Source organism: Equus przewalskii, chromosome 30, assembly GCF_037783145.1.
Source record: "Equus przewalskii isolate Varuska chromosome 30, EquPr2, whole genome shotgun sequence".
NCBI classification, from domain to species: domain Eukaryota; kingdom Metazoa; phylum Chordata; class Mammalia; order Perissodactyla; family Equidae; genus Equus; species Equus przewalskii.
The window spans coordinates 10,214,715-10,228,723 of record NC_091860.1 but is presented as its reverse complement, the minus strand read 5'-3'; the positions used below and the strand labels follow the sequence as shown (position 1 = coordinate 10,228,723).

Genomic DNA, 14,009 nt, shown 5'->3' with positions numbered 1-14,009 from the left:
TTCACTGCCTATAGGAACTCCCTTAGTAATTTAGTCTTATCTGATTTCATAGCTTTATCTATCATCTTTATGCAAATGAATCCCAAATTATACAGCCCAGACAGCTCTCCTAAACTCCCTACTGCTTTCTCAGGCTTCCTATTTGACACCTGGAGTTAAATTTCAAATAGACACTTCACACTTAAGATTTGCAAAACTGACCTTCTTCTCTTTCTCCCAAATCTACTCCACCTGCAGCCTTCCCAGCTCAATGATGGCAACTCCATTCTTAAGGTTGCTCAGGCCAAAGTCTTAGAGTCGTCATTTGTTCTTCTCTTCCTCTTATAGCCCATATTTAACCTATTAAGACATCTTGGTGGTTCTACCTTCTTCAGACTGTACCTGAATCTGACTGAATGATTGTTCTTACAAATTAAAAGACTAAGGCTCAGAGAAGTTAAGAGAATAGCCCAATTCACATAGCTAGTAAGTGATAAAGTCAGAATTCAAATCTTTATTTTCTAACTGACCACAAATAATATGCTCTTTTCACATTACTAATGCCTCTCCAAAGTAGATGTTATAATTGGCTTTTTATTTTTATAGTTCAGAAATATAATCTTATTTATTTGTATGGCTGGATCTTTATAAATAATACGTGTCATTTCAGTTAGGTTCTATAGGAATTTCATAAATACTTGCCAACTCACTTTGATTGATGGGTACTTATCTGCCCTTGTATTTTGCTCTGGGTCAAGAACTGTGTTTTCAATTGCAAGATATAATTGGATATAATCATGTATTGAGCAAAGAAAACGGGAATTAATGAAATAAAATATTGGGGAAGATTTTTTAGAAAGTTCTTTTTCAAATATTTTCTTGCTATTTCTCTGTGGATTTGGAACATGTAGAACTCTTGCTATGCTATATACAAATACTTTTCTATTTGCTGGAGTTTTCATGATAGGTAATATTAATCTTCATACTAATCCTTAAAGCTTAGATTGTGGAATTATCTTTTTAACTATTTAGGATTTTCTCTCAAGGGCCTCTGTATCAGAGGGAGCATTTCATAACGTTTAAATCTGCTATATTCTAAGCTCCTCCAATAGATTAAAGCGGCAAAAAAGCAAAGGCTCAGGACCTTGGTAGAGAGATATCAGAAGAGAAATTTCTGTGCTGATTAAATTGTTGCAACACCCCTGTTCTACTGATGTACTGTTTGTATGTTTATAGAAGTTATTCCATGCATATGTAATTCAATGTAGCAGAAATGAAGTATGTCAAGCTGAATTTTGCTAGAATTAAGTGATGTCCTTGACAGAAGACAAGATTAAGCTTTTGGGAAATGTCTATTATGTCTATTAGTATGACATATTTGCAAAGCTGATCATTGTTTTTCTTCTTTTTATGTACATGAAGAATATTTATCTATGAAACAGATTTTAGGTAAAAAGCCTTTGAGATCGTTATTCCATATTTTTTTCTCTTCTAAATTTTCCTTTTAAAGTTTACCTGTTTTGTTATCCCATCAATTTGTGTTATTTTGTTTTAAGGATTAAATTCGTTGAATATTTAACTCATAAAAGCAATTTTCACATCTCAAATTCTATGTATCTATCTGTCTACCTACCTACCTACCTTTGCTTTGATAAAAATGTTTAGCATAGAATCACTTTTAAATATTCTTGTAGGCTTTGGAAATATCTCTTGAAGAAGTAAGATGAAGTCTGAGGCATTAAAAACAAAAGCTATGTCTAGTAACTACTTCCTATGGCAAATGAATGAGTTAAAGAGTGTAGTAACTGCAGCTGTAATGGCATATATTTAGAAAGGAAACTCAATTTGCTACCTCTAAAAAAATGTCTGTTGGCAAACAAACCTAAAATAAAAGTTTAAAAAGAGATATTTTATTTCTGGGAAATGTGATAGTTCTGTTACCATGTGCAATGATGGATATCTGTGGGTCTTTATACTGTGAAATAAACTATGATCAACTATAGTGCTGTCTTTTCTTTTTCATAGTGTATGCCAATTAAAGGCCTAGGATTCGTGCTTGGAGCCTATCAGTGCATTTGCAAAGCAGGATTCTATCATCCTCAAGTCTTCTCAGTGAACAACTTTCAGAGTAAGTGCTCTTTGCTTCTGTACATGTATCTGAATACACATAATATCTACATAATTATTCAAATTTTCTTTTAACCTCATTAGAGTTGTATGGTTAAATCTGGTTGGACTTTCTTTCATCACTTAAGGAGTTTTTACTTTGGTCATCTACAATAGTCCAGAGTACCACAAAAAAAAGTGTGTTCATTTTAGGTATATTTTAGTTTTCAATAAATTTTAAAAGTCTGAAAATATTGTAGTTAGTAGGTAAGACCAATTAGAGTTCAGTTATTGAGCACTGTTGCTGCAGAAAGTTCCTAAAACTAATTTTGTTTGTTTATTTTATTTATTTACAAATTTGTTCATATATTAGTTTTCTGTGCTCCCTAAAGATTTGCTGCAAAGTTAACAGTTTAAAGCCACACAAATTTCATACCACACAGTTTTCATTGGTTAGCTTTCCAATCAGGCATTAGCCTGGTCCTCTACTCAGGGTCTCACCAGGCCAAAATCAGGCATTACCTGAGATGTGATCTTACCTGAGGCTCAGGGTCTTCTTCCAAGCTCATTCAGGTCATTGGTAAAATTCAGTTCCTTGCAACTTTGTACTTGAGCTCCTGGTTTTCTTGCTAGATGTCAGCTTAGGCGTACTCTCGGGTCCAAGAAGTCGCCTCAAAGCCTAGCCATGTGAGCATCTCATAACATTACAGTTTACTTCTTCAAAGTTACTTAGAGAATCTTCGTAGTCTGCTCAGACAGAGTCTTCTATAACATAACGTAGTCACGAGAGTGACTATCCCATTGATTTGCCATATATAATGGAACCTAATCAAAGGAGAAACTATCTCATCATATTTACAGATCCACCCACATTCAAGGGAGGTAATTATACAGGGCATATACTCCAAAACTTGGTCATCTGGTTGTTTTATTTCTACTCCTGAAAAAGTCAATGTTACAATTTGAATATTGATTTTTCTTACTCTATCTCTAGAGAATGCAATGTTGCCACATTGGCTTGTAGCCAGCTATTGGATATAGTAACTAAGAAGGAGTATAGTGGTAAAAGGGAGTAGTTTCATGGGAAGTTAGGATTTGGCATTGATAAAAATAAAGTACAGGTATCTTTTAGATCACCACCCATAAATCTTTGCCATCATTATTATTGGTCTGTATAGGAATTTGCATCTCTACTAGGCATAGTTCAAAGGCTACATTGAGATTGAGACCTGAGTGTCTTCCTCTGGGAAATTTGGTAGACATTTATAAATTTGTTTGTTTTTCTCTTGGAAAACACTATTCTTGATCTGGAGACTGTTTACATTTAACTTCTAGGTTCTGGAGGTAAGTAACATTTTGCTCTCTTCTCAGTCACATAGTTCACAGAGTTCAACCCTTGTTCTGAGTAATTGTTGTGGTCAGAATTCTCAGATGGTGTCCAAGATTCTGCTCCCACATGCACTGTGCAGTCCCTTCCCCTTAAGTGTGGGTGGGACCTGTGAATACCATGGAGTGGTCACTCCCTTGTTTGTGCTATGTTATATAGCAAAGATGATGGTATAGGCATTCCTGTGATTACATTACATTAAATAAGACTCCTTCCCGTAGTAGCAGACTGGAAAGAGATTCTCGTGCTGGCTTTGAAGGAGTAAACTACCTTGTTGTAAGACGGCTACATGGCTAGGACCTGAGAGTGGCCCCTAAGAGCTAAGAACTAAAAGCAGCCAGCAGGAAAACAGGGGCCTCAGTTTTACAACTGCAAGGAACCAAACTCTTCCAACAGCCTGAAAACACTTGGAAGAGGACCCTGAGCTCCAGATAAGAATGCAGCCTGGCCAAAACCTTGATTTTAGTCCGGTGAGACCCTGAGCAGAGACCCCAGTTTCACTGTGCCCAGACTTCTGATTAGCAGAAATTGGGAAATCATAAGTAGGTGTATTAAGCCCTACGTCTCCAGTAACTTATTATGCAGCAATAGAAAACTAATACAATAGCAATGATGATAAGCTGTTTTCAGGATGAGGATGCTTTTCCCTGGGTGTACCAACCACAGCAATACCAGAGCCACTTTGGCATTCTTCACGTTTGTGGTCCAAGCATAACATATGATTCAACGCTGAAGGATCAAGGGAATAGGTTTTAGCTTATGTTCTGTGAAGGTATTTTGTATCTGGTTTACCCACATTTGTTCTCAGCTCCCACTATGTGACTGAAATAAAATATCTAAATATTGTACAACCAGAGAATGACTGTGCCATTTGCTTATAACACCGCCAGGAGAGACTAGTTAACCTTTAACAACTTATCTTTATTTAATTTGCACACTCCTACTTTCTTCCTTATTTTAAAAGCCAATGTTTTTCACTGGACCTACTCTCTCTAAGAAAAAGCTGCTTCTCCGCATGAGTCTAACTCCTATGTTGTACACACTGCAGCCATGGGAAAAAGGCCACAGCTTTCAGAAACATGATCTATATTTGGGCATAGCTGTGATTCAGGTTGACCTCAGCACATTCTTAACCAGAACTGACCTTCCTTAACGACAGAGCAGAAAGCTAGCTACATGTTATAATTTGAAGTCAGTAAAGTGCTCTTTGACCCAAAATCTCTTTCCTGCTGGCCTTGTCAGTTTGCATGAAAATCCAACATTATTCACTCCGGTCCTAAAGAAAGAATACAACAATCTGACCAGGAATATGAGTTATAACTCACCAGGGTAATCTACCAAAGACTGTCCAAACACTTTTTGTATTTTTGGTTTATTATTAAAGTATAAAGTACATATCTCTGTGTTTTAATATATTAGATCTCTTAATCATAATATCCAGGCAATTCGTATTAGGAGTTGTTTTGGTATGTTCTTGAGAGGGTATCCATGAAGTGGGGAATGGCCACATGTAGCCCTGGGGCCAAAGGTAAAGAAGGCATTGAAGACCCCAAAAATGAGATAACGTGTAAAACTGCTAGCGCCGTGCTTGGCATAGGATGTGTCCATAGATGTAGTTAAATAAGTGAATGAATGAATGAATGAATAAATGAATTATATGCATACACACATACACATACATACACACATACGTAAACAAACATTAGTGATATACGTAAGGAGATCATCCTTAAGGACCATTGATCATTATCACTTTGTCTCTCGTATTTTATGATATTAGGGTAACCAATTTTTGAAACTAGAACTTTTGGATAATGAAGTCTGCATGGATCAGAAGGAAGACGGGGCAGCATAAGTCTATAACAATCAGTGTGGCATTGAGAAGGGCACTGGGAAGAATACTTGGGAGTTAGAGGCAAGGAGAGGAAATTAGTTGCCTGATAGGGAAAATGGGATATAGAAAACAGAAAAGGTTGTACCTCAGAGATAAAATTCACTTAATTTATAGTTGTAAGTGGAGAAAAAGACCTGAAATTCTCACATCTCTGTTACAGCCTGTATGCCATTTGGAGAGAAGAGCTAAGATGTGGTGTTGATCTCTTAGAGAAAATGTTAACGTGACTCTTAAAAATCCTACTAATATATGAAGCGATTTAAAATCTTTGTTTAGACCCAGGCCCACAGTAAACAAAGGACTTGTAAAGACCAAGAAGAATGTGTTCAAATGATATGATTTAAAACTGTGCTGACAGCCCAGAGACTGTGTTCCAGGCATCTCTTCTGAAATTGGTGGTCATATGTGAGCTAATAGGATCTGACATCTGGACAGTAGCAGAATTTCAGAATAACCAAGTACTGATGTATAACTGTCTCTTCAAATCCAGGTTGTTCACTTCCAGGTTGATGAAATACAAGCTTATGACAAGCTTATCCTTCTCAAATCCGTTTATCTTAGTATGAATTCTGTCTTCAGTGAAACCTCTTTTCTCTTTTATGTGGACACGTTACCACCTTTCAGTCTTACATTTCTTGTCTTTTGGGTTGATTTCAGCTCTTGTACATTTGCAGACAAACCCAACTTACAAATGACCCATACCTAGAAATGACCCTCTCTGCTTTGCCAACTCTGGCGCTGTTCACGCTGTGGGGGAAAAAGGCAGAAAAGTAGATATTTTTAAAATGTGTAGTCTTGAAAGAAAAAGAAGAGAAGCTCTTTGAAAGCAGTTACAATGTAGGGATGCTGAGCTCGAAGAAAACTGTTAAGCAAGGCTACCATATCTCTGGGAAGAACATCTTTTTTGTTCTGCTCATCTCTCCACTCCCTCTCCCTTCACTATTTTGTGGTTGGAAAGCTGGAGACAGTTGTCTTTTGCAGAGTAGGACTAGTATCAGTCTAGTACCAATCCCAAACTTGGAACAGATTAAATGACCTTGAACATCACATTCTCATATCAGCGTCATCACTTCTGCCGTTGGTCTTACTTATACCTTGTGGTCTGGTTTACTTGTGCTGCCTTGTAGAAACCTCGTCCTAAGCAGTTTACTCCAGTTGCAGTAGCTAAATTCTCCATCTAACTGCCTGGGTTTATGTTTGTGTCTCAGTCCTTTGCCCTATTTTCAATTTTCGTATCTTCTTTCATTAGTCCTGTCTGTAGGGATTGGAGTCCAGTCTCTAAATGTGTCCGGCAGATGGGGTTAGTTGCCAGTGAAAGAGCTCTCAGTGCTGCCAGTCTCCTTGACTGTTGGCTATTGTATTTATGCTGTTTATCTTTGACTGTGTTCTTTTCAGCTATTGGGACACACTCCACCCCATGTTGGACTTCCCTGGTTGCTAAACTCAGAGCTGAATTTCTACCATGGTTTAACACAATAAGTAAGAGCATGATCTTTGGAATAAATCTTACTTAGGTTTGAATTTTGACTACTACTTACTTGGACTGTGCTAAATTATTTAACTTCCCTAACCTGCATTTATGTCCTATAAAATTGGGATAACATCACCCGCTTTCTAGAATTGTTATAAGGATTAAATGAGGGAATGAATGTAAAGTTCTAATCGTAGTAGTTGGCATGTATTAAATGCTCAAAAACGTTATTTCTATGATTATGATTTAGAAGCTTGTGTTTATTCTACTTACTCCCTTCCTCAAATATTCTACCCATTTTCACCCATTTTATTCAGTATCTGCTCCACTTTCCAGCAGAGAAACATATTTCTAAGTCCCAGACTTTTTAGTTCAGTTTGTCCTCAAAATGGGCCCTGCTCTGAGATATAATACTCATTCCTCCAAAAATCCTCCTTCACTCCTACTAGCTGAAATTTTACTTTATTAGATTTTTTCCTTATTTTATTATTTTTGTTTATTTATATTATTTTACATTACCAGGCTGCTAATTAGAGATTCACTTATGTTGACAATCATCTTCCCCAAATATTAAAAAACCTCTGGCAGGGAAATTTGACCATCAATCATTGACATATCAGCACCTTGTGTAGACAGAATAGTGACCATCCCCCCCAAAGATGTGCATGTCCCAATTTTCACAACCTGTGAATATGTTACCTCATGTGGCTCATATGGCAAAAAGGGACTATGAAGATGTGATTAAATGGGGGTCTTTGAGATGGGGAGATTGTCCTGGATTGTCCAGGTAGGCCCAGTATAATCACATGAGTCCTGAAAAGCAAAGAACCTCTCCTGGCTGTGGTCAGCAACAGAAGTAAGGACACAAGAAGGGGCAGAGAAATGCTACATTGCTGGCTTGAAGATGGATAAATGGGTCTGTAGGTGGGCTCAGGAGGCTGGCAAAGGATAGGAAATGGTGTCTCCCCGAAATCCTCTAGAGAAACGTGCAGCCCTGCAGACACCTTGACTTTAGCTCAGAGAGACGCACGTCAGACTTCTGAGCTACAGAAATACAAGAATGAATATAGCGACGTTACGTTTCATATAAGGAGCAATATAATTTTTGTTGTTTTAAGTCGCCAAGTTTGTGGTACTTTGCTACAGCAATAATAGAAAACTCGTACACTCAGTTTCCCACCTAATATTCATCCTAGGATTCGCAGTAGTCCATAGCGTTTTTTCTAGAGGAAATTGTTCACAATTCCAAATAATTGACTTGGAACAATTTCTAATCTGGTGGGCTGTCTGTATTGGGCTGGCCTTTGAGTCAGACAGATGGGTTTGAATCTTGTCCCCACTTACTAGCAGGAGATTTGGGCACATTTCTCATACAGTCTAGGACTCTTCCCTTATTCATAAAGGAGGAATAGTGAACTCTGTCACCTTGGAAGTTGTGAGGAGTAAATGAAATAATGTATCTCCAAACTTTTAGTGATTATTATATTAATGTGAATATGGAGAATTTAGCCCTTTGTTTATAGTACTGACTTGCTGGGTGTTGTGGAGATGGAATGAGTAAATTATCTATAGGCCAAAAATCCATTTGTGTTTAATAATTTTATAATTTATATCAGCATCTTTCCAAGATCTATCTAAGGTGATATTTTTGTGCAAAGGAAAAAAAAAATACCACTAAAGTCACTTATAAGAAATAAAAATCTAGGAGACAATAGAAAAATGAATGTAAGATGTAGGGGTAAGTGTATAGAAATAGAGGGGAAGATTGAACTCTGACTCTATTCATAGTGAGGGAATATAAATTTTTAAATTTTTGCACTGGGCTTCATTTTGAACTTATTTTTACAGCTAGCCATTCCTGATGTAAATATATGAAAGTATATTAGCTAAACCTGATTTTAGGATGTGCAGATATCTATTCATGTCCTAACAATAGGAATGTTTTGGATAGCAGTCTAAGTATAATCACAGTCTACTGACTTTCTCTCCTGTGGATATTATAAATATTGAACTAAATATTCAAAGAAATCTTCTGAATGCGTTGGAGCTGCTCATGTGCAGGTACCTTTTCCACTTAATTTTCAGATGTGATTTTATCAAGCTGAATACTGGAGGCACATTACTTTATCATCCGAAACAGATGAAATAACAAGTGAATATATCTTCCCGTGGTTAGCTCATTGCAGCATTATAATACCAAACATTGATTGATGAATAAGTTCCCTTCAGTTCCAATGAAAGAGTAAATATGTGTATGGAAAGGAAGGAGATGTTTACCCTAATCAGGATTTCAGATGAGCATTATTCCTACCTCGAGCTAATGCTGAACTCTTGATGTCCAACTCAATTCTTTGTTACTTCCAGCTGAGTTATGCTCATTATCTGTGACTCATCTTTTTCTCACACGCCTGTGGAATGGAAGGAGGAGGGGGTAGTGACGTATAAGCACACGGGACTGGATTTGAGAAGGTCCAAGCTCTATCTTCCTCTGCCAGAACCAGTTCTTATCACTGAGGGCCACAACACCTCCAAGAAGGGACCTTTGATTGACTGGTTTGTTGATTGATTTGTATGTCTGAAAATCCATCTGTCAAAAAACATTACCGAGCACTGACTATGTGCCAGACATTGTTTTAGGAACTGGAGAAAAAGAAGTAAAATAAGTGAGCATTCTAAGCTTTCAGTACAGCCTCATGTCTTCTCAGAACATATTGCAATACCCACAAACGACAAATGAGGGCAGTCTTGAGTAAAATACAACTCACTTTCCAATATTAGTAAGTCATGTCAGAGGTAAGAGCTTTAAGGTTTAACTGCCCTTGAAGGGTAGGCGTGATTTCTATCCTGATACGCAAATGTCCAAATGCTATGTTTTTGCTCTTGTGAAAACACCGTTTTGTACTACGGGTGCTTAAGAATCTTAATCAGCAAAACCCTTAATGCTACAGTGATATTTCTCCGTGAGGTTTATACTGTGAAGACCTGAAATACATAACATTTTCTTCAATCTATCTACCTCCTTCAACTCGTTCTTTTCTAAATCAGAGACTCGGTATTTTTCTTCCATAAAATATGAGAAGAAAACTTTCTGGGGCCCATTTTGATAATATGTGCCACAAGTCATAAAAATGGGCATACATTTTGATCCGTCAGTTTGATACTTCTATAATTTATTCCAAGGAAATATCAGTCTGAGAGATTAAGAAAGATGTATTTTTTTATCAAAAAAAATGGGAGAAGCAGGAGAAAAGTGCCCCTTTAATTCATTTATTAGTTGAATCTTCAGTTCAGAAAACTAAAAAACTGATATTTTAAGAAAATTTCTGGAAAGTTTTAGTGTTTCTTCAGCAAAGACTGAAATTGCCACTTGACTTTTTGTGGTGGATGACCAAATTTCTCAATGTGCACACAATGTGATTGTTTTTGGCAGTAGGCATTCAAATAGAATTTTGCTGCATAAGTTTTCTAATGTGACCTTCTAATTCCATTTGCAGTTCCCTTCAAGGGAAAAGGGATGATATTCCTTGCTGAAAGGAAGAGTTTAAGATATTAATACTTAACTGTTTGTAAGGACAACTTTTCATTAATGAATAATGCAGTTTATTCTTCGCTAAACTTTTTCGTGGAAACAGGTATGGCTAGAAAGGAATGACAATGCTATTAACTGAAATTCAGATTTATTGAAGTGAGAGGATGTCTAGGCAAATTATTTAAAACTGCATCTCTGCATTTTCTTTTTGGTTGTTTTGCATTGTCTAACTTATTTCAATAGAAGATTTTAAAAAATCCCCAAATGGGGTGAAATATTTTTAAAAGCATTGTTAATGGTGTTAACTGTTCTAATCGTATTAGAATAGCAATAAGCAGTGCAAAGTTTAAAAGAACAGCATAAAAATAAAGGATTCATGGGGCCGACCTCCCCCCTAGGGCTTAAGTTTGGGCGCGCCGCTTAGGCGGCCTGGGGTTTGACCGGTCTGGATCCTGGCTGCCGACATGGCACCGCTCATCAGGCCATGCTGAGGCGGTGTCCCACATAGCACAACCAGAGGCACTCACAACTAGAATATACAACTATATACTGGGGGGCTTTGGGGAGAAGAATAAAAAAAAAAGATTGGCAACAGTTGTTAACTAAGGTGCCTATCTTTAAAGAAAAAAAAAGAAAGGACTCGTTAAGAAATCATCTCCATTTCCTGGTTTAATGGTGGAGAATAAAGTATTGCACTTTACTATTCAATGTAAAATAATGTAGCCAACAGTAACTTACAGGTAGATAATTTAATATTTATTATATGCATTTAGAATACATTATTTTTCAACAGCTGGATGTTTGCTATGTGGTACAATCGTAACACACAGGCACACAATTTAATACTTATGTGCATTTAATATATTTTATTTTTCAACAGTTGTATGTTTGCTATGTGGTACAATCTTAAAAATTTTCTGATTCATTGTTTGCGAAACAAAAACCTTAATGAAACTCATCGAAATTCTCAAACTGATCAGAAAAGTTTTCTGGAAGACTAGAAAAAATACTTTATGGTCTTAACCATACTCCAGATCAGAAACATGAGACATGACACCTAAATAAAATGCATGATCGTGGATTTCATCCTGGATGGATAAAAATAGATACAAAGGATGTTACTCTGAATATTGATGAAATTTTAATATAGACTATTCATAAAAAATGTTGTATCAATATTAAATTTCCCAACTTTGATAATTGCAATGTGGTTTTGTATGAGAATGGTTTTTTCCTAGGACATACAAACTGAAGTCTTTATGGGTAAAGGGACACAGTATCTCTAAGTTGCTCTCAAATGGTTCAGAAAAAATAGTATGCATATAAATTTATAAACCTCTCTATCCAGAGAATATGAATGATAAAGTGAATGCTGTAGAATGTAAATAATTAGTGAATTTGGGTAAAGAATATATGGGATTTCTTTGTACTATTCTTGTAGCTTTTCTGTACATTTCAAATTATATCAAAATTAAAAGCTACAAAAATCTACTTTTCAGAACATTATCTATGTTTTAATTGAGATGTCTGAAATTTTTCAATAATTGCTGCATTGATGGGTTAATTAGGTCTTTGGGATTTGGATCAAAAATTCACCTTGGTATTCATTGATATCTAGAGGGAAAGGGTTTTAAAATATTTGTATTTTTATTATAAAGATATTACATTTTCATTAAAGAAACTTGGGAATGTATAGAAAAGTAGAATTTAAAAAGCCATTTGAAAATTTATTGGTCATTTAATTCTTTAATTTTATGGTTTTTATATAAATGTATATGTGATCTTTCTACCAACTTGGTATTGTATTCATCTTAAATATCATACATAGTTTTCTTGAACATAATTTTAATAGTCTCATAGAATTCCGTTGAGTAAATGTACTGTGGTTTACTTACACATTCTAAACTTTATATTTTTACTAATTTATGTAAATATAAAATTATTCTTATATTAAAAATGTCCAGAGGTTTTGTGTGTTTCTGATGTCAATGTAGTAAAATTAAGGTAAGCAAATGGTTTAACATACTGTTCCCAAATTGCCACAATTTGTCTTGCCAGGCTCTTGTTTACAGGTGAATGTTTTAGATTCCTCAGACGTCCTGTGATGCCACTGTAACCTTCTCCCAATGTCCTTCTCTGTATTTTTGCTCAAAGCAGCGTACTTGATCACCCATATAATGAACTGAAAAGCTGCTATTGTCAAAGCTAATAGCTCTTTCTTTTTGTCACTTGTCTTCAGGAAGTATTTCTTTTATCTGAAAGTTCCAAGTATCATCTTCGTTTTCAAGCTTTAGCAAAGCAGATTGGGATTCTGTGCATGGAGGATGTTTCAAGTTGCTCAGAACTGAAATTTCCAAACCAAATTATCATCCAAGATGATTTCTAAACACATTTTCCTATAGGTTCTAAAGACACCTGTAATAACTTATATTCTTAACATATTTTTCCAGGTTATATCTAGCATCTTGAAAAATACCGTTTTGAATACACTCTTAGGCACACATGGTTTGTGAGCATGAAGAAAGATTTATTGAGTTGAATGTTATTTTCAACCACACATTTCTATTACAGATAAGTTAATTTATTCTTTTGGGGAGCACTTGCATCATTAGCAATTATTTGCTGAGTATCCAATATATACAAAATATTCTGTTTAGTGCTGAGTGTATAAAGAAGTATATAAATCATGGCCCTTGTCCTACACAAACGTAAAATTTTAAACCGTTATAAACTTACATTTCCATTCAGTAGATTAACAAAAAGCCTCTTATTATTATTTAGTGGTAGTATGATTTCTCTTAGCTGCACATATTCCCTTGTCCTGGACAGAGAAATTCAGCATAAATTGATAAAATATTTTTGGAACCAGAAGATTATTTAATCATGCTTTGAGTTCTACAGGGAACACTGAATGTAGAAAGCTCTATGCTTAATCCTGGCTTTTTTTGAGCTTTAGAAATCAGATCTCTGACTTTCAGTTTTGCCTTTTCTCCATTTTACCACTTTATGTTGCTTAAAGAACCTCACGATTTTTCATCGTTAATTATTAAAGAGCAAGTTTCTCATGATCACCCTTCACTAGTTGACATTTGTGAGTTGATCTTGTGATACTTCCGAGCACAGAGAATAAAATGTGATCATGATTTATTCTCTAACAAATTGCCTTTATCCGTGAATATTGAAGCATTCATCTAACCAACGTAATTTAGTATTACTTATATCAAGAAATATAGAATGGTTGTAGTTACGTCAATTCCAACCTTATATCTAGCTGCTACTAGTTCAGTAGACATAATAGCTGTTAACTATTATTTTAGTCCTACCTGAGGAAGATAATGGATTGCATGGGCTTTTTCTGCTGTATGTCCTGCACTCATGATTGTATTTTATGGCCCAATATACTGGGCCTTGTGTTATTTTAATCTAGGTTGGAAAATAATGATATAAAACCATTATTCTATTCTTAGAGCGTTCATAGTTTATTTGGGTACAGAATATAGATCTGTGGAACTCTAGCAGTAAGCAGAGTACATAAAGATAGTCACAAGGGCTTGGAGCCTCAGGAAGAGAAGGGAACAAAGAGTAGATGAGTTATGAGACGCTCTCTGTGTTGTTGTGGATCTCTGGATAAAAAGTTGGTGAG

At 35.8% G+C, this 14,009-nt stretch overlaps 1 protein-coding gene across 2 annotated transcripts in view; it reads left to right on the top strand.

Annotated features, from left to right (window-relative positions):
- The window catches only part of GPR158 (G protein-coupled receptor 158), a 404,908-nt gene that overhangs the window by 232,245 nt on the left and 158,654 nt on the right, over window positions 1–14,009 (top strand). For both annotated transcript variants that reach the window (XM_070601533.1, XM_008522783.2), the window contains one exon: window positions 2,005–2,107. In XM_070601533.1, the coding sequence (XP_070457634.1) occupies window positions 2,005–2,107 (103 nt within the window). The remainder of the gene's footprint in view (window positions 1–2,004; window positions 2,108–14,009) is intronic.